At 45.0% G+C, this 22,164-nt stretch overlaps 1 protein-coding gene across 5 annotated transcripts in view; it reads left to right on the top strand.

Annotated features, from left to right (window-relative positions):
* Positions 1-22,164, top strand: part of CALCRL (calcitonin receptor like receptor) — a 325,809-nt gene that overhangs the window by 248,607 nt on the left and 55,038 nt on the right. For all 5 annotated transcript variants that reach the window (XM_073558079.1, XM_073558078.1, XM_073558081.1 and 2 more), the window contains exons 8-10: positions 15,562-15,715; positions 20,620-20,680; positions 20,771-20,837. In XM_073558079.1, coding sequence (XP_073414180.1) covers positions 15,562-15,715; positions 20,620-20,680; positions 20,771-20,837 — 282 coding nt within the window. The remainder of the gene's footprint in view (positions 1-15,561; positions 15,716-20,619; positions 20,681-20,770; positions 20,838-22,164) is intronic.

Below are 22,164 nucleotides of genomic sequence, written 5' to 3'. Positions count from 1 at the left end.
CTTGCCCATGATCTGTCACAGTAGCTATCGCCTTCCCCGCGACCCCTGACGCGCGTTTCACGTTCAGCTTTATCGAACTGGGAGCGCAGGTGGTCTTCTCTTCCATCCTCCCAGTGGATGGCCATGGAACAAGGAGGTGGAATAAGATTCTGCAGGTGAACAACTGGCTACGTCGATGGTGCCGTCAGCAACGATTTGGATTTCTGGATCACGGAGTGAACTACTTATACGATGGACTACTTGCTAGAGATGGGGTGCACCTTACGAAGACTGGAAAGCAGGTATTTGGAAGTCGCCTTGCTACACTTGTAAGGAGAGCTTTAAACTAGAACAACATGGGAAGGGAAGCAAAAGACCAGAAAAAGCCATACACCTGACAAATGCTACTGAGAACTCTGCTATTAGAAGTGGAAAGGAAGAACAAAGACGAAAGAATCTAATTAAAAAAAATATTGGAGAAAGAGAAACCAATCACAAACTAAAATGTTTCTATACTAATGCACAAAGCATGGGCAACAAACAAGGAGAATTGGAACTACTAACACAGGAAAAGAAATATGATGTCATTGGAATCACTGAAACTTGGTGGGACAATACACATGATTGGAATACAAGACTAGAAGGATACAACTTATTTGCAAGAAACAGACTTGATAAACGAGGAGGGGGTGTTGCATTGTATGTTAGAAATGCGTATATCTGCACAGAGATTGAAGCTTCAGAGACTGGGAGTTCTGTGGAAACTGTTTGGGTAAGAATACAAGGACAGAACAATGGAAAGGACACCATTGTAGGCATTTACTACAGGCCGCCTGTGCAAGCTGAAGATATGGATGAACTCTTTATGCATCAAATGGCCAAGTTCTCCAAAAAATATGACATAGTTGTCATGGGAGATTTCAACTATCCAGACATTTGTTGGGAATCTCTCTCAGGCAAAACTAACAGGTCAAGGAAATTCTTATCCTCTCTTGCTGACAACTTTATCTTCCAAAAGGTAAAGGAGAAAACAAGGGGAACTGCTACCTTGGATCTAATCCTTATAAACAGGGAGGAAATGGTTGAGGAGGTAAAAGTGGCTGGGACCCTAGGAGGTAGCGACCATGCTATTTTAGAATTTTGGATAACTAAAGGCGGAAGACCTGTGAAGACTCAGACGTCAAGGTTAGATTTCAGAAAGGCAGATTTTAAGGGATTCAGAAAGAGAATTGGAGGGATCCAATGGCTGGATATCCTTAAAGACAAAAATGTCCAGGAAGGATGGGAAATCTTGAAAAATGAAATTCTCAAAGCACAGTTGTTAACAATTCCGAAAAGAGGGAAGAATAGGAAGCATTTAAGGAAACCAGGATGGATGAACACAGAACTTAAGCACATGCTAAAAAGGAAGCAAAAAATGTTTATAAAATGGAAAGAAGGAGGCATACCTAAAGAAGAATATAATGCTGTCTGCAGAACCTGCAAGGCACAAATCAGATTATCTAAAGCTGAAAATGAATTGAGGCTTGCAAGAGATGTCAAAAGCAATAATAAAGGATTTTGGGGATATGTCAAAAGTAAAAGAAAAGTCAAAGATGCTATAGGATTTTTACAGGATGAAAATGATGAAATGGTAAGACAGGATGTTGAGAAGGCTGAACTTTTAAATTCCTATTTTGCATCTGTTTTCTCTCAGAAAGGAAATGTAACATCAACTGTTATTCACTGTCCTATTAAGGGAATAGAAGAATCCAGGATATCTATAAACAGAAAGATAGTGAGGAAACACTTAGCTAACCTAAATGTATTCAAGTCTCCAGGTCCAGATGAATTACACCCCAGAGTACTGAAGGAGATAGCAGAAGAAATTTTTGAACCCCTCTCCATAATCTTTGAAAATTCTTGGAGAACAGAAGTGCCAGAAGACTGGAGAAGAGCAAATGTTGTTCCTATCTTCAAAAAGGGGAAGAAGGTGGACCCAGGCAACTATAGGCCGGTGAGTCTGACTTCTATACCAGGAAAGATCTTTGAACAAATTATTAAACAACATGTATGTCAATACCTGGATAAGAATGAAGTGATTAAACAGAGTCAGCATGGGTTTGTAACTAATAAGTCATGTCAGACTAATTTAATTTCCTTCTATGATGGTATTACTGATTGGGTGGATCAAGGAAATGCTGTAGATATAGTATATCTTGACTTCAGCAAAGCATTTGACAAAGTCTCTCATACAATCCTTATTGAAAAAATGACTAAGTATGGAATGGACAAGGCAACTGTTAGGTGGATTCATAACTGGCTTAGTGATCGGACCCAAAGAGTGGTCGTAAATGGCTGCACATCCAGTTGGAAGAATGTCTCAAGTGGGGTACCACAGGGCTCTGTCCTGGGCCCTGTATTGTTCAACATCTTTATCAACGATTTAGATGAAAGAATTGAGGGTAAACTGATTAAATTTGCTGATGACACAAAGCTAGGAGGGATAGCTAATACTAGAGAAGAGAGAGAGAGGATTCAAAAAGATTTAAATAAACTGGAGAAGTGGGCAGCAACTAACAGAATGGTTTTTAACAGGGAGAAATGCAAAGTACTACATCTGGGCAATAAAAATGAAAAAAGCATATATAGAATGGGAGGAATAGGGCTAAGTGACAACACATGTGAAAAAGACTTGGGTATACTAATAGATCACAGACTGAATATGAGTCAACAGTCTGATGCAGCAGCAAAAAAGGCAAATGCAATTCTAGGATGTATTAACAGAAGCATACAGTCTAGATCACGTGAAGTAATTATTTCCCTCTACTACTCTTTGGTCAGACCTCATCTGGAATATTGTGTCCAATTTTGGGCACCACATTTTAAAAAAGACATCAACAAACTGGAGCAAGTTCAGAAAAGAGCGACCAGAATGGTGACCGGTCTGCAAACCCTGTCTTATGAGGAAAGGTTGCAGGATTTGGGAATGTTTAGTTTGCAAAAGAGAAGACTGAGAGGAGACTTAATAGCTGTCTACAAATATCTAAAGGGCTGTCACATTGTAGAAGGATCAACTTTATTCTCATTTGCACAAGGAAAGACTAGAAGCAATGGGATGAAGCTGAATGGGAGGAGACACAGATTAGATATTAGAAAAAACTTTTTGACAGTTAGAGTGATCAATGAGTGGAACAGGCTGCCACGAGAAGTGGTGAGTTCTCCTTCAATGGAAGTCTTCAAACAGAGGCTGGACAGACATCTAACTGGGATGATTTAGCGAATCCTGCTTTGAGCAGGGGGTTGGACCAGATGGCCCAGGAGGTCCCTTCCAACTCTACGATTCTATGATTCTATGATTCTGACGGGGATGATGTAAAGTCCCGAGGGCTCTGGCAGTACTCCTCCTGTTCCTCCTTGCATAAAGGCGGAGGTAGCAGTCCTGCTGCTGGGATGTTGCCCTCCTACAGCCCCCTCCAAGTCAGTCTTCTGGTGTACTGGCCTGTCTCCTGGTGGCGCCTCCAACCTCTGGACACTACACTGACAGACACAGCAAGCCTTCTTGCCACAGCTCAAATTGATGTGCCATCCTAGATGAGCTGCAGTACCTGAGCCACTTGTGTGGGTTGTATAGTCCGTCTCATGCTACCACGAGTGTAAAAGCACAGCCAACATTCAAAAGTGACCAAAACATCAACCACAAAGCATTGGTACTGAGATGTGGTCTTTGGTCCCCACCTACAGAACCACTCCTTTATTGAGGGGTGTCTTGATAATTACCAATAATTTCCATCTGTTTTCTATTCCATTTGCGCAACAGCATGTGAAATTGATTGTCAATTAGTGTTGCTTCCTAAGTGGACAGTTTGATTTCACAGAAGTTTGATTTACTTGGAGTTTTATTCTGTTGTTTAAGTGTTCCCTTTATTTTTTGAGCAGTGTATATGTATATAATAATATAAATGGACTACAATTGGCCAATACTAAAGATCTCCTGACACACTGGCCGTAGCCATACATGTACGCGAGAAGGAGAATGGAGAGAAGTCATCCGAAAATGCGTGGCAAGCTTCACAGGGGGCGTCCATAAGTCAGGATACAAAATAGAAAGGACCAACAATACTAATGAGAAAGGACAAAACATCAATTAAAAATCAAATTCGCAGAGAAACTTCAGGAGCATTAACTCACATAGTACATAGAGGAAAGATGATCATATGTCATAGGCGGGAACTAGTCATACAGGCAGGGACAGGTCACAAAAAGGGAACTAAGCTGAGTTTTCTCCTTCGCCTCATTGGGGGACACAGAGACTGTGGGTGTATGCTTCTGCCGCTAGGAGGCTGACACTAAGTGAAAAAAAAGAGGTTAGCTCCTCCTCCGCAGTATACACCCTCGCCCCTATTGCGTGCGGAAATCAATTAGTTTTTTGCTTAGTGTCCATGGAGGCACACATCTGGTTTTTCTCTCCAGACTTTTTCCGTCTTTTTCCCATGAAGATGTGACAGGGGCAACGGATCCTATTGAAAGGGTCCGATTTCCCCAAACCAACAACGGGCGAGCACGTGCGAGTGTCCCTCCACGTATCCTCTCCCGCGTCATGGGACACAATGCCGGACGCCGGACTTAGCCCTGACCACTCCTAGGTATTGAAACCATGGGCTGTACAGAGGCACAAGACTAGTCCGTGCGGCCCCCACTGCTCCACCAATGCTCAGACTGCGGTGCTGCAAGGTGGCGGACGGTCCCTCTCCTCACCCCCTGAAGGGGTTAGATGGAGCTAGGTTCCCTGCACCATCCTATTTTTCAATCAAAGACCCCCTCACATACCTGCGCTCAGGCTGAAGAGGATCATCGGTGAGGAGAGGGTCAGGGAGGGCTCCTGCAAAGACTTCGGGCTGGAGCCCACAGCGCGACCACTATTCATGCAAGAGAGGGCGCAATCCGTCAGGCAGCAGCCTGGGTCAGGAACGCCGCTCCGGTTTTGTTGTGGTACCGCGCCTCCCCCAGTCGGGTAGGGGAGAAATTGAGGCCACGGCTTCGGCCGGAAGTTCCGCCCCCGGGGCCGCGCATCACTTCCGGCGGCACGCCCCACACTGGGCGGCGGTAAAAATCGAGGCCCCGGCTTCGGAGCGCAGCTAGTAAGTAGGGAAGTACTGCCCCTAGAGCGTTTTTTACAGGCTGGCGTGCGCCACAGATGTCGGCGCGCGATTTAAAGGAAGCATCCAGGTCGGGGGGGGGGGGGCGCAGGACTGGGGTAAGTGCTGCCCGAGAGGCCACGCTACAGGGAAAAACGAGGTGCTACCTCCTCCCCATATCCCCAGCAACGGACAGACACAGCATGTCCGAAAAGGCAAAGACGCACACGTTCTTTTATGCTGCATGCATCTCTTGTTGGCAAGCGTTTATGCAAAGCCAGCGAATCCGAATGCACCCAGGAGCCCTCCCCTGCGACCGCGACCAATGTGTCAAATCCCCCGGAGTGGGCCCGATCACTGTCACAGTCCATGGCGTCGCTTACGAGAGCAATAGAGTCCCTTCAAGCCCCAGATAGGGGCAGGGACAGTGGCTCGCCGCCTTTAGAGGAAACCTCTACCTCACTAGAGCCTTCGGCCTGCAGGGGCCGCTCTCCAGGCAGACCCGGAGGAAACGAATCCACACGGTGTCGCCCAGTCCATCCGGTGCCTTGGCATCCGTAAGCTCTGCTTTTCGCTCCCCGTCACCAGTGGTTGATAGCGAGCAGACCTCAGATTGCGACTCAGACGAGCCCCTTGACCTGGACACTCCAGGGTCACGTGAAACAGTGGACAGCCTCATAGAAGCAGTCAGTCAGACCCTGGGGATTGAGGATGATCCCGCAGCGGCTACGGGGCATAAGGTAACATTTAAACGAGTGAAGCGGCCGCACAGAATTTTTTCCTCTCACCCTGAGTTTGAGGACATAGTGCAGCGGCACAGAGAACGTCCAGACAGGCGTTTCTCGGGTCAAAAGGCACTCAAAACGAGGTATCCGTTTGCTCCGGACCTCCGTAAAAAATGGATGGAATCCCCGATAGTGCATCCTCCGGTTTCACGCCTGGCCACTAAGACCCTGTTATCTGTCCCTACTGTTTCCTCGATTAAGGGTCCCATTGACCGCCTTATTGAGAGCCTAGCTCGTTCGCAGCAACTTGCGTAGCTAAGGCTATGATATCATGGTCAGAAACATTAAACAAGGTAGCGCAGGAGCAGGATCTACCTGCAGAGATTTCGGAGGTCGCAGGTCAGATGGCGATGGCCGGAGACTATGTAATTAATGCATCTTTGGATGCGGCAAATTGTTCGGCACTTGCTGCCGCCAATGCAATCTCAGAAGAGCCCTGTGGTTGAGGACATGGCGAGCCGATTCTACTTCCAAGAAGTCCTTGACTTCCCTACCTTATCAGTACGGCCGCCTATTTGGGGAAAGGTTGGATCAACTTATCTCAGACTCCACAGGAGGAAAGAGCATGTTTCTCCCTCAACAAAGGGTTAAACCGCTTTTTCGTCACCCAGTTCAGGCATGTTTTCGGGCTTTTCGCAACCTCGGGTGGACTACGGGGCCCAATTCCTCCTCCTCAGGCCGCCCCAACCAGGATAGGAAGCGGCAGGTCTCATACAGAGCCAACCCATTGGGGAGGATGTGTACTCAACAGGCCAGATCAAGGGGATCCAGATCCCAAAGATCATCGGCCAAATGATTCGAGGTCTTTACCAGACGACACCAGCAAGGTGGGCGGCCGCCTACTCTGTTTTCACCACGTCTGGGCCAACGTCGCTCACGGTGCATGGGTAAAAGAATTGGTGTCCTCAGGTTACAAAATGGAATTTATCAGAGACCCCCCAAGACGGTTTTTTCTTTCCCGGCTTCTCAGGGTAGATGCCCAGGCAAGGGCTCTATTGGGAGCCATCAAATTGCTCCAGCACAACGGAGTCATTATTCCAGCACCGGAACACGAAAGGGCTCAGGGTTTCTATTCCAACCTTTTTGCGGTTTCCAAAAAGGACGGGTCTGTCAGGCCTGTGTTGGACCTGAAGCTTCTGAACAGATTCATCAGGATCAGACATTTCTGGATGGAGTCTCTCCATTCAGTCATATCGGCCATGGAGCAGGGAGAATACTTGGCCTCAATAGATATCCAAGATGCATATCTGCATATTCCCATTTTTCCTCCTCATCAGAGGTTCCTACGCTTCGCCATCAATGGTCGACATTTTCAGTTCATAGCGCTACCCTTCGGGCTAGCCACGGCTCCCAGAGTGTTCACAAAGGTTATGGCAGTTGTCATGGCCATACTGCATTCTCGAGGTATAGTCGTCGTCCCTTATCTGGACGACCTCTTGGTCAAGGGCCCATCAATGCGGGCAGGCGAGGAAAATGTCAGCATCACGCTGGATACTCTTGCCCGCTTAGGGTGGTTGGTCAATGCGAAGAAGTCATCCCTTGTGCCAGCTCAGAAGATCTCCTTCTTAGGAATGATCTTCAACACTTGCCGAGGATTGGTGATTCTCACTCAGGAAAAGGTACTAGCTCTCCGGCAGGGAGTCCGGACACTTCGCCAACCAGTCCCTCATACCATCCGATCTGGGATGAGGATTCTAGGGAAAATGATGGCATCAATGGAAGCAATACCTTTCGGCCAGTTCCATCTTTGCCCCCTGCAGCACGCACTCTTGTCAGCCTGGGACAAGAACCCTTTCACGCTCGATCGGCGGTGTAGTCTGTCCTCTCAGGTCAGGCCATCGCTCGGTTGGTGGATAACCAGATCCTCTCTGACCCAGGGGAAACCCTTTCCCCCAGACCATTGGCTGGTGGTGACAACCAACGCCAGTCTCCTCGGCTGGGGAGCGGTGTTTCACCACCACACAACCCAGGGAAGGTGGTTGCCACCAGGGCTGTGGAGTCGGTAAGCCAAACCTGCGACTCCGACTCCGACTCCTCAATTTCCCTTACACCGACTCCGACTCCAACTCCGACTCCAACTCCACGACTCCGACTCCGACTCCCACACATATTGCTTATATTTAAGTGAAAAATTTATTGTAGTACAATGTGAACCTCAGACATTTAATCATTTTTATGATCCAATAATCAAGATATTTAGATAGAACAGAATATATATTGGTGTACTACCCGGTTTTCATTCTTTTTGGTACAGATACGATATGGATAGACAGATATGGATAGATAGAGCAGATTTCTAATCTGCTTTTGCTATTGAAAACATTATCTATTAGCTCAAAAACCTTTCAGGTGATGCAGTTTTTTAAAAAGATGATCTGCTTTTGCAGCTGAAAAACGTATCCTCAAAAAACACAGGAAAAACGCTGTGTGTGAATGTAGCCTTAGATCAGGAATAGAACAGTCATTTATAGGACATTTCATAACTTTCCCAAATTCCTATGAAAAAATATTCAGCACATTCTGCATTGAACTACTGTACCCAATTTATTATATATTTTAGGAGTCGGAGTCGGTCCATTTTATACCGACTCCAACTCCGACTCCACCAAAATGAGCACCGACTCCGACTCCACGACTCCGACTCCGACTCCACAGCCCTGGTTGCCACAGGAGGCACGCCTCCCGATCAATTTATTGGAGATACGAGCAATCCGGCTGGCACTGCAGAAGTTTCATCACTTTCTAGCAAGCCACCCTGTCCGAATTCAATTGGACAACGCCACGGCGGTGGCTTACATAAATCACCAAGGGGGCACTCGCAGCAGAGCAACCATGCGTGAGGTGGGGCACGCTCTTCAGTGGGCCGAAGTGAACCACTCGGTGATTTCGGCTGTTCAATCCCGGGCGTGGAAAACTGGGCGGCAGACTTTCTCAGCCAGGAGGGTCTTGCGTCCAGAGAGTGGTCTCTACATCCCGAGGTCTTTCAACACATTTGTCAACGGTGGAGAACTCCGGATGTGGACTTGATGGCTTCCAGAGTGAACGCCAAGGTGCCCACATACGTCGCTTGGGCCATGGACCCGAAGGCAATCACGGTGGATGCGTTGGTTCTGCCATGGAACCAGTTTTGCCTCCCATATCTATTTCCCCCGCTACCACTACTTCCGAGAGTCATCAAGAAGATCAAGACGGAAGGGGTCCAGGCAATTCTGCTGGCCCCAGATTGGCCCCGTCGAGCGTGGTACGCAGATCTAATGCTGCTGCTCGCCGACGTCCCTTGGAGCCTACCAGAGCGCCCGGATCTACTCTCTCAAGGGGGGCCGATTTGCCACCCGAACTTAGGGGCCCTGTGTTTGACGGCATGGCCGTTGAATCTTGGATTCTAGCCCAGACAGGGTTTGGGAGCAAGGTGGTCGCTACAATGATTAGTTCCCGGAAGCCTGCTTCAGCACGAATTTACCACCACACCTGAAAGGTGTTCTTCGCTTGTCGAGGCCGCGATGTTTCTCCCCTGAGATTCTCGATCCCCAACATCTTGGCTTTCCTCCAGCCGGGGCTAGACTCGGGCTTGGCCCCAGTTCCCTCAGGAGACACGTATCGGCCTTATCCATCCTGTTCCAGCGCAGAATTGCTACCAATTTGCAGGTGAAGACTTTCATCCAGGGAGTCTCCAACTTGGTACCTCCCTATAAGGCGCCTATGGACGCCTGGGACCTTAACCTGGCCCTAAGTGTTCTGCAGGAAGCTCCTTTTGAACCGCTTCAGGATGTATCTTTGAGGTACCTTTCCTGGAAAGTGGTGTTCCTAGTGGCCATCACTTCTATCAGGCGGGTTTCAGAGCTGGTGGCCCTATCCTGCCGAGCTCCGTTCATCACTTTCCATAAGGATAAGGTGGTGCTCAGACCAGCCCCTCCTTTTCTGCCGAAGGTCGTGTCCTCTTTTCACATTAATGAAGATGTTGTCTTGCCTTCATTTTGTCCAGCACCGGTGCACTGTGTGGAAAAGGCTTTTCACAGGTTAGACCTGGTAAGAGCTCTCCGGAGGTATGTGTCGAGGACGGCAGCCTTTCGTCAGACGGACACGCTGTTCGTGCTCCCCGAAGGGCGCAGGAAGGGACTCGCTGCCTCAAAATCGACCATAGCCAGATGGATTCGTTTGACTATTCATGAGTCCTACCGCATTAGAGGCACACCGATTCCAGCAGGTATCAGTGCGCCCTCTACTCGGGCAGTGGGCGCCTCTTGGGCGCTTCGGCATCAGGCTTTGACGGAACAGGTTTGCAAGGCAGCAACCTGGTCCAGCCTGCACACATTTGCCAAACATTACAATATCCATACTCAGGCCTCAGCGGATGCGAGCCTGGGTAGAAGGATTCTCCAAGCAGCGGTGGCGCATCTTTAAACAAGAGGTGCATGTAGCTTGGATCGGTGAGTTAACTCCCACCCAGGGACTGCTTTAGGACGGACCACAGTCTCTGTGTCCCCCAATGAGGTGAAAGAGAAACAGGGATTTTTCTTGATAACTCACCGTAAAATCCTTTTCTCTGAGAAGCTCATTGGGGGACACAGCACCCACCCTGATAGCCAGTTGGCTCTTGTTTTGTTTAAATTAATGTGTCTACTTATGTGATATAGGGGTGGTGGTTTCCTTTGGACATGTTGTACCTGTATTGAGGTTGATTTTGTTGTCCTCCTACTGCTTTGGTACCAAACTGATTTCCGCCCGCAATAGGGGCGAGGGTGTATACTGCGGAGGAGGAGCTAACCTCTTTTTTTCACTTAGTGTCAGCCTCCTAGCGGCAGAAGCATACACCCACAGTCTCTGTGTCCCCCAATGAGTGTCTCGGAGAAAAGGATTTTACAGTGAGTTATCACAAAAATCCCTGTTTCGTTCAAACCCTTTGGAGACATGGTGTCAAGGGTGACAATCCACCTACACTCATGTTGAGCCAGAATCTGTGTCAGATTGCCACCTCTAGATCCACCATGTATCCCATCGATCCCCCTTACCTTCAAACCACTGGGATCGCACTCATGGGAAATCCTGAAGTGCCTAAGTAAGGTCTTGAACGTTGACACATCCAGTATCTCCTTGCGGCAAGAATGTCGCGCACATGTTCACAAATTCTTGTCTTACGCTCCCTAGACGCGACACCCACATAAATGAGGGAGCAGGGACAAGTAGCGCATAATGAATCACATGAGTTGTATTGCATGAAATAAAATCACGTATTTTAAATTCCTTGCTCCCATCATAGGAAGTAAAGGTCCCACACCTCAGGATATTAGGACAAATAACGCAAGACCTGCAGTGAAAGCAGCCATGTCTGGGGCCACTAGAGTTGAAGAAAGGTTTCTGTTTTGCCACTTAGTGGTTCCTTACAAGATGGTTCCTTCACCTGCGTTGCATCATGCATGGAGTTAAAGGTAAATGTGCCGCTAGAAAGGTGTCGGTCCGTAAGACTGACCAATGTTTCGACAGGATCCCACGGATTCGATCCCAGTGGCAATTAGAGGTTGAAATAAACCTCAGATCAAATTTGTCTTGTTGTATCTATCGCTTGGATTTTTTGAGTGACTTGTTCCTACCTGTCGACTGGGCCCGCCTATAACAAGTCTTAATGCAGCGGTTGCTATACCCCCTATCCTTAAATTTCTCAGAAAGAATGGCGACTGTTCTTCAAACCAAGCCTCAGTAGAGCAGACCCGCCTACTCCTAAGAAATTGGCCAAGTGGGATGACCTTAACAACAGAATAATTATGAGCCGAGGAAGCATGTAGTAATGAATTCACAGAGGTATTCTTACGATATAGGTCTGTTTCAATACATCCATCTTCCCCAACGCATAAAGTGATGTCCAAAAAATTTATTTTCTTTTGATGCCAATTAAAAGTCAATCTAAGATTAAAAGGGCTATCATTCAGGTGCCGCATGAACAATATTAGGCTGGTCTCGTCACCCTCCCAAATCATTAAAATGTCATCAATGTAACAAAACCAGCCCAAAACTGGGTCCGCGGCATGCGCTCCGTCACCCTGGAAAACCTGCCTCTCCCAGAAACTGAGAAACAGGTTTGCGTATGATGGAGCACACGCCGCGCCCACATGGTTTTAGTAAGGGAAGGTACTCTGACAGAGCAAAATATTGGAGCATGATCTGACCAGTGGGTGTGTCCAATGTAAATATGTGAGAGCCAGAGTAGTGCGATATGGTGAAGAATATAATCCAGGTGGGTATACGAATCCTACAAATGGGAATAGACAGTGTTGTCCCTATCCGTTGGTTGATGAAGTTTCCAGGTGTCGTATAGTTGAAATTGTAATAGATTTTTCTTAATTCGCTTAATAATTGCATAGGAGAGTGAGTTCAGCCTTTGGAGTTATCTGACACTGGATCAAGGGAAGCATTTAAGTCCCTGCGCAGCAGTACTGTTCCTCGAACCAATGGAAAAGGGCAATATCCATCAACTTAACAATGAAATTAGCTTGCTCCTGATTGCGGCATTTGCTTTAATAATTGTGAATATTTGACCACTTCTAGATAATGAAATAATGTATCTGGCCTCAGTATCTACCATAGAATCAATTATTTAGTGTGTCAGGGATTTATCGAGAGAGATTGCCACCCCCAGTCGTCGATCTCTATTAGTATTATAGCTTGGGAATAACCATTTAGCAATGCAAAGTTCTTGTGGAAACAACTTGTTAGTAAAAATCCTCTCTATTCTTGAGATTTTTAATTGTATTGTTTATTGCTCATTGCCTTGGTTACCGGCCACTACTACATGAAATATTGCTTTTTTTAAGTGGCATTATATAAGCAAGACAGTAGAGTTGGAGATGACAACAGTCAAGATAATATTTTTATGATCCACAAAAACTTTAGGGAAATGGAGTTTTGTTTGATAAAGCCCTTATGGGTGACGATGCATACATTAATATATTCAAAGAACATAGAAAAATCTATCTAATAATCTTTTTATACTGCGGCCATTGAGGATTACAAGGTCCCCACCACACAACCGCAGACCACATGCTGAATCTCTGCTGCGTCCTTAGGGTAAGTACTCAGAGTGAAGAGGCTGTGTGGCTATACGCAGCTATACAGATATATAGTCTACAGGCTGTACACTAACCCTAAACTGTGCAATGCCATATGGAAACTGTCTGCTGATTTTGAAAAACCCTTGTCTCTTCCAGCTTGTTATAAGTTCTCAATATAACGTTACACATATTGAGTCAGACTTCAATTTTATTTTGTCATCATCTTAATAGAAAGCATGGCGGAAAGATATAAGCATTATTGTAATAGGCTGCACATGTGATAAGAGAGTATCAGTGGGATCCTAGGCCTTGAAAGCCCTGCCAATATTTTAACTTTGTTCTTAACTTAAAGGAAACCTGTCAGCTAAAAAAATGCTATTTACCTGCAGCCATAGCGGTAATTTGCAGGTAAATACTGTTTTAAACTTTACTAACTAAAAGTGCAGCTACAGGGAGAAAATTATATTCACTCTGCATCTGCTTGTTTCCAGTCATCGAGGCAACGCCGGGGCTGTGAGCCGTCATCACTTATTACACAGTCACTCCCCCTACTCCTCGACTGACATCCTACTCCGCACTCAAGCTGCCGGATGTTAGTAAGGAAGCAGCGGGAGTGACCACACCGTGCACACTGTGTATACACTGGGTGCAGAGTGATGATTGCTCACAGCCCCAGGATGACTGCAAGCTAGCAGATGCAGAAAGGATATAACTTTATTTTCTCCCTGCAGCCGCACATCCAATTAGATTGCGAAACGTCACACAGGGTTTTTTTTGGTGACAGATTCCCTTTAAAAATCAGTCTGTGAGTCTATACCTAACAGCATTGCTGGCAAGTGAGGCTGAAGAAGCAGGTCACTTACAAACCCCTCTGATTTAGCAATGAGCAAAGGTATGGACCCAAATTCATTAAGACTGGCATTGTACATGTAAGTCTTCAAGAAGGAGAGTGGTGGAGTAAGAAGCACCAGATTAATTAGGAGTTGCATATCTCCACACACCTCGCCAGATATCTTACTCCAGTCAAACCTACGCCATGTCTGATCATTAATTATATGGGTGGGCATTGCCCAGGCCCCTGTCCCTCCCATGCTCTGCTCACTTTGGCAGGGCTCTGTCAGGACTGGAATCACCAAATGTCAGGTAATTTTTCCACAATTTTCAGTTACTGGCATAAACAGTTTGAATCAGGGCCTTACACCGCCACCGATAGACTTACAAATTTAATAGCAGTGTTGTATTGCTTTGTACTCTCCGTGGCTTGCACTTCAAGTTGCTAAGAATTTCTATAAAATGAAAAAGCATTTAGGATTAAAACCCAAAAATTGATGTAGCTCATTCCGATTCTTATGCTGTTAAATTTTTTAAAGGGAGCCTGTCATCAGTTTTACCCCTATGGTGGTTCTAATAGGTCATGTGAAGACCTCGCTAATGTTATATCTGTTTGCCCCCAGCAGGGCTGCATATCTTACTCACACAAGTATTAAATGGTTCCTCCACACCACATGGAAAAAAACACGTTGTTCAGATCAGGGTGGGAGCTTGTGAATTAGGCTTGTTGACCTTCTAGACCTACTTTGTGTGAAGGGTTACTGTGCTACGGCGCACAGACGTGCACATACAGCAGTGTCGTTACATGATCTAGAGTGTGCAGGGGCCACAGGATGGGACGGGTACAGGGTGATCATGGTAATGACAAGTGCATGGCGCACAGATGTGCACATACAGCAGTGTCGTTACATGATCTACAGTGTGCAGGGGCCACAGGATGGGACGGGTACAGGGTGATCACGGTAATGACAAGTGCATGGCGCACAGATGTGCACATACAGCAGTGTCGTTACATGATCTACAGTGTGCAGGGGCCACAGGATGGGACGGGTACAGGGTGATCACGGTAATGACAAGTGCATGGCGCACAGATGTGCACATACAGCAGTGTCGTTACATGATCTAGAGTGTGCAGGGGCCACAGGATGGGACGGGTACAGGGTGATCATGGTAATGACAAGTGCATGGCGCACAGATGTGCACATACAGCAGTGTCGTTACATGATCTACAGTGTGCAGGGGCCACAGGATGGGACGGGTACAGGGTGATCACGGTAATGACAAGTGCATGGCGCACAGATGTGCACATACAGCAGTGTCGTTACATGATCTACAGTGTGCAGGGGCCACAGGATGGGACGGGTACAGGGTGATCACGGTAATGACAAGTGCATGGCGCACAGATGTGCACATACAGCAGTGTCGTTACATGATCTAGAGTGTGCAGGGGCCACAGGATGGGACGGGTACAGGGTGATCATGGTAATGACAAGTGCATGGCGCACAGATGTGCACATACAGCAGTGTCGTTACATGATCTACAGTGTGCAGGGGCCACAGGATGGGACGGGTACAGGGTGATCACGGTAATGACAAGTGCATGACGCACAGATGTGCACATACAGCAGTGTCGTTACATGATCTAGAGTGTGCAGGGGCCACAGGATGGGACGGGTACAGGGTGATCACGGTAATAACAAGTACCCTTTAACCATTTACAACTGCTTCCAGAAAGCTGGCTTTAATGTAGAGTATTATGAATACATTTCCTTGACATAAACTATTTTTTGCTGTATTTCCCCACAGGTCAGCTGTAAAGTATCTCAGTTCATCCACTTTTACCTCATGGGATGCAATTATTTTTGGATGCTGTGTGAAGGAATATATTTACATACACTTATAGTAGTAGCTGTGTTTGCTGAAAAGCAGCACCTGATATGGTACTACCTACTTGGATGGGGTACGTATATATTTCAATTATTTGATTGTTGTATTCTCCGTTGCTTTGTCCATGTCCAGTGTCGAATCATATTCATACACTGAATGCGCTATTTCTGCACTGGTAACCTCTAAAAACATGTCTGCTTAACAGTTGCCATAATATCCTACATGTTATGCATTTGGTTCCTGCAACGGTACAGCAGGAATCCAGAGCCTCACATTCAGCGGTCTCCCATTCCCCATCGACCGCAGAGGAGCTTGCTCAGCAGCCCTGTCGTTCCCGACACTCTGCTCAGACCAACTCTGTGGGTCTGGCTGTTGCTGCCACCTCTGGGCCAGCAATAGCACACAAGCTGCTCAGCAGCAAGCCACTCCAGAGGCTAAGTCCTTCCGTCACCCCACTGAGCATGCTCACGAGACGATCTCCCATTGGAGATCGGGAGTCACATGCACAGGTCCTTCTCTAGATCTGATTTGTCCATCTCAGGGATCTGGAAGCTTTTGGAAGGTCCCGGCTATAAAAGGTTCGCATGGCCGAGCGGCCATGCGCTTGTATAGACTCTAGTTGCTACCTGTGTGAATGATGATGGATGCATGGACTTGCAAATGACTCACTAAGATTCCCCTCCCTCTGATATTACGTGTGTGGATAGGGAACTAGTGATAGAGTCAGCGCCAGTCAGTGGCAAGCTACAGTCCACAGTGCATATCATCCATGGTACTAGCGTCCGACAGTGTGCCTGCTACCGGGCATTGTCTTGCGGCAGTGTCTGTCACCGCGCTACAGTCAGCAGTACTTATTGGCGTCCGCGGTTGCGACACCATACGTACGGTAGGTCTAGAAGGACGCTGACCCTGTGTCTTGGGCCCGAGTCCTGTGACCATATACCGTGCGTGCATTCCGCTGAGACCTGTGAGTTCAACAGGCTCAGCATTTGTGTTTTACGCCTTGGCGTCTCTGTGAATTAACAGAGTCCGCCAAGCGCACTTCGGGTGACGTACAACCCGCGTGCGCAATACCGCCATATTGTGCGTCTGCCATTACGTAGCAGCAGTGTAACACCTCTGCACGGTGGACCCTGGGTGGCGAATGCACTTCCTATTATTTATTATTTAGTGCACTCCACCGTCCCTAACACTACAGGGGACAGATGCTGCTATGTGACACTGTCACTGGAATTTATGAAACGGTGCCAGGCTCCAATGACATCATTGTCCATAGAGATATGGTGGCATCTTCTCTGATTCAAGTTGTTTTCTCCTCTATCCAACCCACAACGACATGACAATGTCTCCCGACAACATCAGAGTTTACTGTCCAAACTTCTTATAGGGTTTTTTGGGGCATTACTTTAAACTTTCCCGGAAGTATAAGATCAGGAATCTTGACAATGTGTAATATACAGTGTGTATATGAATTTTCCACTCAATTTCAAATGAACAGCCATGTGGCATCCGATCGAACTGTTAAAAAGAGCGTAATCCTAACAGTGTATAATAGTGGGTAAGAAAGTATATAGACCCCTTTAAATTTTTTACTCTTTGTTTCATTGCAGCCATTTGGTAAATTCAAAAAAGTTCATTTTTTTCTTATTAATGTACACTCTGCACCCCATCTTGATGGAAAAAAAAACAGAAAGGTAGAAATTTTTGCAAATTTATTAAAAAAGAAAAACTTATTTGAATTTACCAAATGGCCGCAATGAAACAAATACTGAAAAATTTAAAGGGGTCTGAATAATTTCTGCACCTACTGTATATCAATAGATGCTTCTGACAAATACATAAGTTATAAGGAGCAAGGTTGATGAATAATAGTTCATATGCTCAGACTTGAGGGTTGTGCAAATTCGTATCATATTCCGACAATACAAAGACATAAAACACATCACAAACAGCAACCATCAGTGCACAAATGTCAATAGAAGCTGCAAGCTAACAATGTAATGTAAAACATACACTGTGTTCCAAATTATTATGCAAATGATATTTTTCTATGATTTTCCTAAATAGTCAGTACAAATGACAGTCAGTCTAATAAAAGTCATCACCGGTTATACATCAAATTTTATTGAAGAAACCTCCCAATGATAACAGTATAATCTCCAAAATGAATAAAAACTCAAATTGCACTGTTCCAAATTATTAGGCACAGTAGAATTTCTAAACATTTGATATGTTTTAAAGAACTGAAAATGTTCATTTGTGGAATTTGCAGCATTAGGAGGTCACATTCACTGAACAAAAAAGCTATTTAACTCCAAAACATCCTAACAGGCCAAGTTACATGTTAACATAGGAACCCTTCTTTGATATCACCTTCACAATTCTTGCATCCATTGAACTTGTGAGTTTTTGGAGAGTTTCTGCTTGTATTTCTTTGCATGAAGTCAGAATAGCCTCCCAGAGCTGCTGTTTTGATGTGACCAGCCTCCCACCCTCATAGATCTTTTGCTTGATGATACTCCAAAGGTTCTCTACAGGGTTGAGGTCAGGGGAAGATGGTGGCCACACCATGAGTTTATCTCCTTTTATGCCTATAGCAGTCAATGACTCAGAGGTATTCTTTGCAGCATGAGATGGTGCATTGTCATGCATGAAGAGGATTTTGCTCCTGAAGGCACATTTCTGCTTTTTATACCATGGAAGACAGCTGTCAGTCAGAAACTCTATACTTTGCAGAGGTCATTTTCACACCTTCAGGAACCTTAAAGAGCCCTACCAGCTGTTTCCCCATGATTCCGGCCCAAAACATGACTCGTCCTCCTCCTTGCTGAAGTCGCAGCCTTGTTGGGACATAGTGGCCATCCACCAACCATCCATCTGGATCATCCAGGGTTGCTCGACACTCATCAGTAAACAAGACTGTATGAAAAATAGTCTTCATGTATGTCTGGACCCACTGCTACAATTTCTGCTTGTGAACACTTTTTAGGGGTGGCCAAATAGTAGGTTTATGCACCACAGCAAGCCTTTGAAGGATCCTACACCATGAGGTTCGAGGGACTCCAGAGGCACCAGCAGCTTTAAATATCTGTTTGCTGGTTTGTAATGGCTTTTTAGCAGCTGCTCTCTTAATCCGATGAACTTGCCTGGCAGAAACCTTCCTCATTCTGCCTTTATCAGCACAAACATGTCTGTGCTCAGAATCAACCACAAATCTCTTAACAGTACGATGGTCACATTTAAATTTTTGGGAAATATCTAATGTTTTCATCTCTTGACCAAGGCATTGCACTATTTGATGCTTTTCAGCAGCAGAGAGGTCCTTTTTCTTTCCTAAATTCCTTGAAACCTGTGCCCTGCTTAATAATGTGGAACATCATTCTTAAGTAGTTTTCCTTTAATTGGGCTCACCTGGTAAACTAATTATCACAGGAATTTGAGATTGATTTCAGTGATCCAAAGAGCCCTGATACACAATACCATCTATGAGTTTATTTGAAAAACAAAAAATTACATCTATATGACACTTAAATCCAATTTGCATAATAATTTGGAACGCAGTGTATTTGTGTGATTCACCGCGCTATGCTGAGCAGATGTATACAAAAAAAAAAACAAAAAAAAGGGAAATAAATACTTAACAGCAGTTATACGTACTTACTTAAAAATGAAGTTGATGTAGAATATTCTGTGTAAGTTGAGATGTCTAAGTGGTAAGTAGTTTGCAGGTTATCTGATGGTAGAGATCTCGTTTTTGATAGCTGCTGATACTAACTGGTTGTATCTATGGTGGACATGCAAGGAGTGGTGTGACCTTTTGTATGTTTTATTGGTACCTTAATATATCATTGTTCCAATAGCATCAGCAGCTATCAAAAACGAGATCTCTACCATCAGATAACCTGCAAACTACTTACCACGTAGACATCTCAACTTACACAGAATATTCTACATCAACTTCATTTTTAAGTAAGTATGTATAACTGCTGTTAAGTATTTATTTCCCCTTTTTTTTTTTTTTTTTGTATACATCTGCTCAGCATAGCGCGGTGAATCACACAAATATACGGTTCGCTCAGACTTTATAACAGGAGCCGACACAGTCCTGTCTCTTCACCAGCTGCATCTGAGTTTTTTGGATAGGTAGCGCCCGTGTTACTTTACCGTAATTAATGTACAACATACCTATGATGTATACAGATGGGAATGCCTCACACTGCATCGGCGTGCATTTTGCTTTCTCAAGGGGAGGTGCTTTGAAATTACTCTCTAACCAGGATATATTCTATACGTCCCAACCAATGGAGCCAATTAGGCGGTGCATGGTCATAACAAACCACGTCGTATTAGTAAAACCGCCATCATATTCTATAGCACTGTGTATTACAATTGCTCATGTTGTCTTTCTACCCAGCTAATTATTTTCTTTGCTGCTATATGTAGAAACAGGAAGTCTCTTGTCCCTGCATAAATCATCCCCCTCTTTAACTCTTGACCCAGCTGCTCTGTCATCCCCCTTGAGATTCATGACTCATACAAGGAAAACTGACCTCCTGTTTCTACATAGAGCTTAGAAGGATTCAGCTAGTCAGTTTTTAATTAGGTGATGTCATAGACCTAATGGAAAAGAGAAGAATTAGCTGGGTAGAAAACCAAAATGAGCAATTGTTAGTACACAGTGCTGTATAATATGATGACAAAATATTAAGAGGACAACATCTTCATGGGAGGCATGCTTCTTTAACATTTAATAAATTTGACTCCTTGGGTCCAAGACTCAGCTAATGTTATTCTATTATCTTGTTTCATTAGATGTTATTGTTTTAACATGATAACAAATTTTAAAATGTAAAGAAAAAGATACGGTATATAACTAACAAAAGTTGCAAATCCTTTTATGTTAACAGAAGCTGCTGTTTACGAGTTTATATAATTGCTTATATACTGCATGTAAAATTTAGTTGAAATCTTTTCCAGGATTTCCACTGATTCCTGCCTTTATCCATGCTGTTGCAAGAAGTTTGTATTTTAATGACAAGTAAGAGTCTTGTATTCTTCCAACAGAATTTTATTTTTCTATTCTTGAATTATTGTCGCCTTATAATGTGTTATATTGATTTCTTTACAGCTGCTGGATTAGTTCTGACACCCATTTACTTTATATTATTCATGGACCTATTTGTGCTGCATTGTTGGTATGTATAAATCTTGTGCGCTATAACTGTGAACCAAGTCTTATCTTGGTCATCTTCAGGCTTAGTTCCCACAATGAGTTTTTGACGCAGCATATTTTGGCTGCTCAAAAAATGCAACGTCTTACAGTTCCAGCAACGTGGATGAGATTTATTGAAGCTTCGTTCTTTTTTTTTTTAACTGTGTAAATTGACCTCTGGTGCGTCTTTGAATCCGAAACATGTCAATTTCTCTTGTGGTAAATATTTGTGGATTTTTCCCATAGATTTGAATGATATTAGGAAAATTTTATAAGAATTTTAGTGCATATCTGCAGCAAAAAAAACCCACAATAAATTTATCAATAAAGTTTTATCCAAAGCCAAATAGTGGGAAGTATTTAAAACAGTTGTGTTTAAAGCATGAAAGCAGCAGAAATACGGGATAAAAATCAATGTTAAAAAAAAAATTACACTCAAAAACGTAACCCACTGTATTTTGCGGATTATAAGACACACCCCAAATTTTGGGGAGGAAACTAGGACATTTTTTTTTTAATGAAATGGTGTGTGTTATAATCAGCTTTTGCAGTAGCTTAACTGGGGGGAAGCGGTGGTGGAGCGGGGTCCAAGGTGGCAGGGTTGCTGCTGGCAGAAGCCAGACATGCTGCGGGCTCCAGGCTGGCTGGTAGGACGGGGTGTTCGGCAGCAGCAGAAGTTGGGCCATGGCTGCGGACCCCAGGCTAGAACGACGGGGTGTTCAGTAGTGCGGGGGCTCCACCGACATTTTGTGAAAGCCCAGAGCCCAGCAACTTCTATACTTTCTAATGTGGTGGACTCCAGGAAAATGTTCACCTGTGGCGGCGCATGCACGTTTGAAGCCTCAGGTGCCGATATCTCAATTTGTGCATGCGCCTCCTCCGACGGGCATTTTTCAGGAGTCCATCACATAGAAGAAATATGGAAAGTGCGGGGTTCTGGGCTTGCACAAATTGTCGACAGAGGGTCGCTGCCGCCGCCATAAGCTTCCGGGAGCAGCGACCCTGGTACTCCGCTTCACCGCAGCCGGTAAGCTGCACTGCAGGTACAATTCGGATTATAAGATGCACCTCCATTTTTTCCTCAAAATTTTTTTGAGAAAAAGTGCGTGTTATAATCCGTAAAATATGTTAATTTAGCTAATAGGTGCAGAAACATTTCAGAAAATCTGCAACATCAAATATCAAATACTTATTGTGCAGAAAAGGATTTCCAGTTTGTCAAGGAGCGCTCCCGGCTGATTCATTAATTACTCCGAATATTTCAAGGAATATCCAGTTTATTATTAGACATAAAAACACAACTTGTTTCG

This window comes from Dendrobates tinctorius, unplaced genomic scaffold (genome assembly GCF_039654945.1).
Source record: "Dendrobates tinctorius isolate UK_male_01 unplaced genomic scaffold, ASM3965494v1 ptg000254l, whole genome shotgun sequence".
NCBI lineage: Eukaryota > Metazoa > Chordata > Amphibia > Anura > Dendrobatidae > Dendrobates > Dendrobates tinctorius.
Note: the sequence above shows the minus strand (reverse complement) of the source record. Positions and strands in the feature narration are given on the sequence as shown.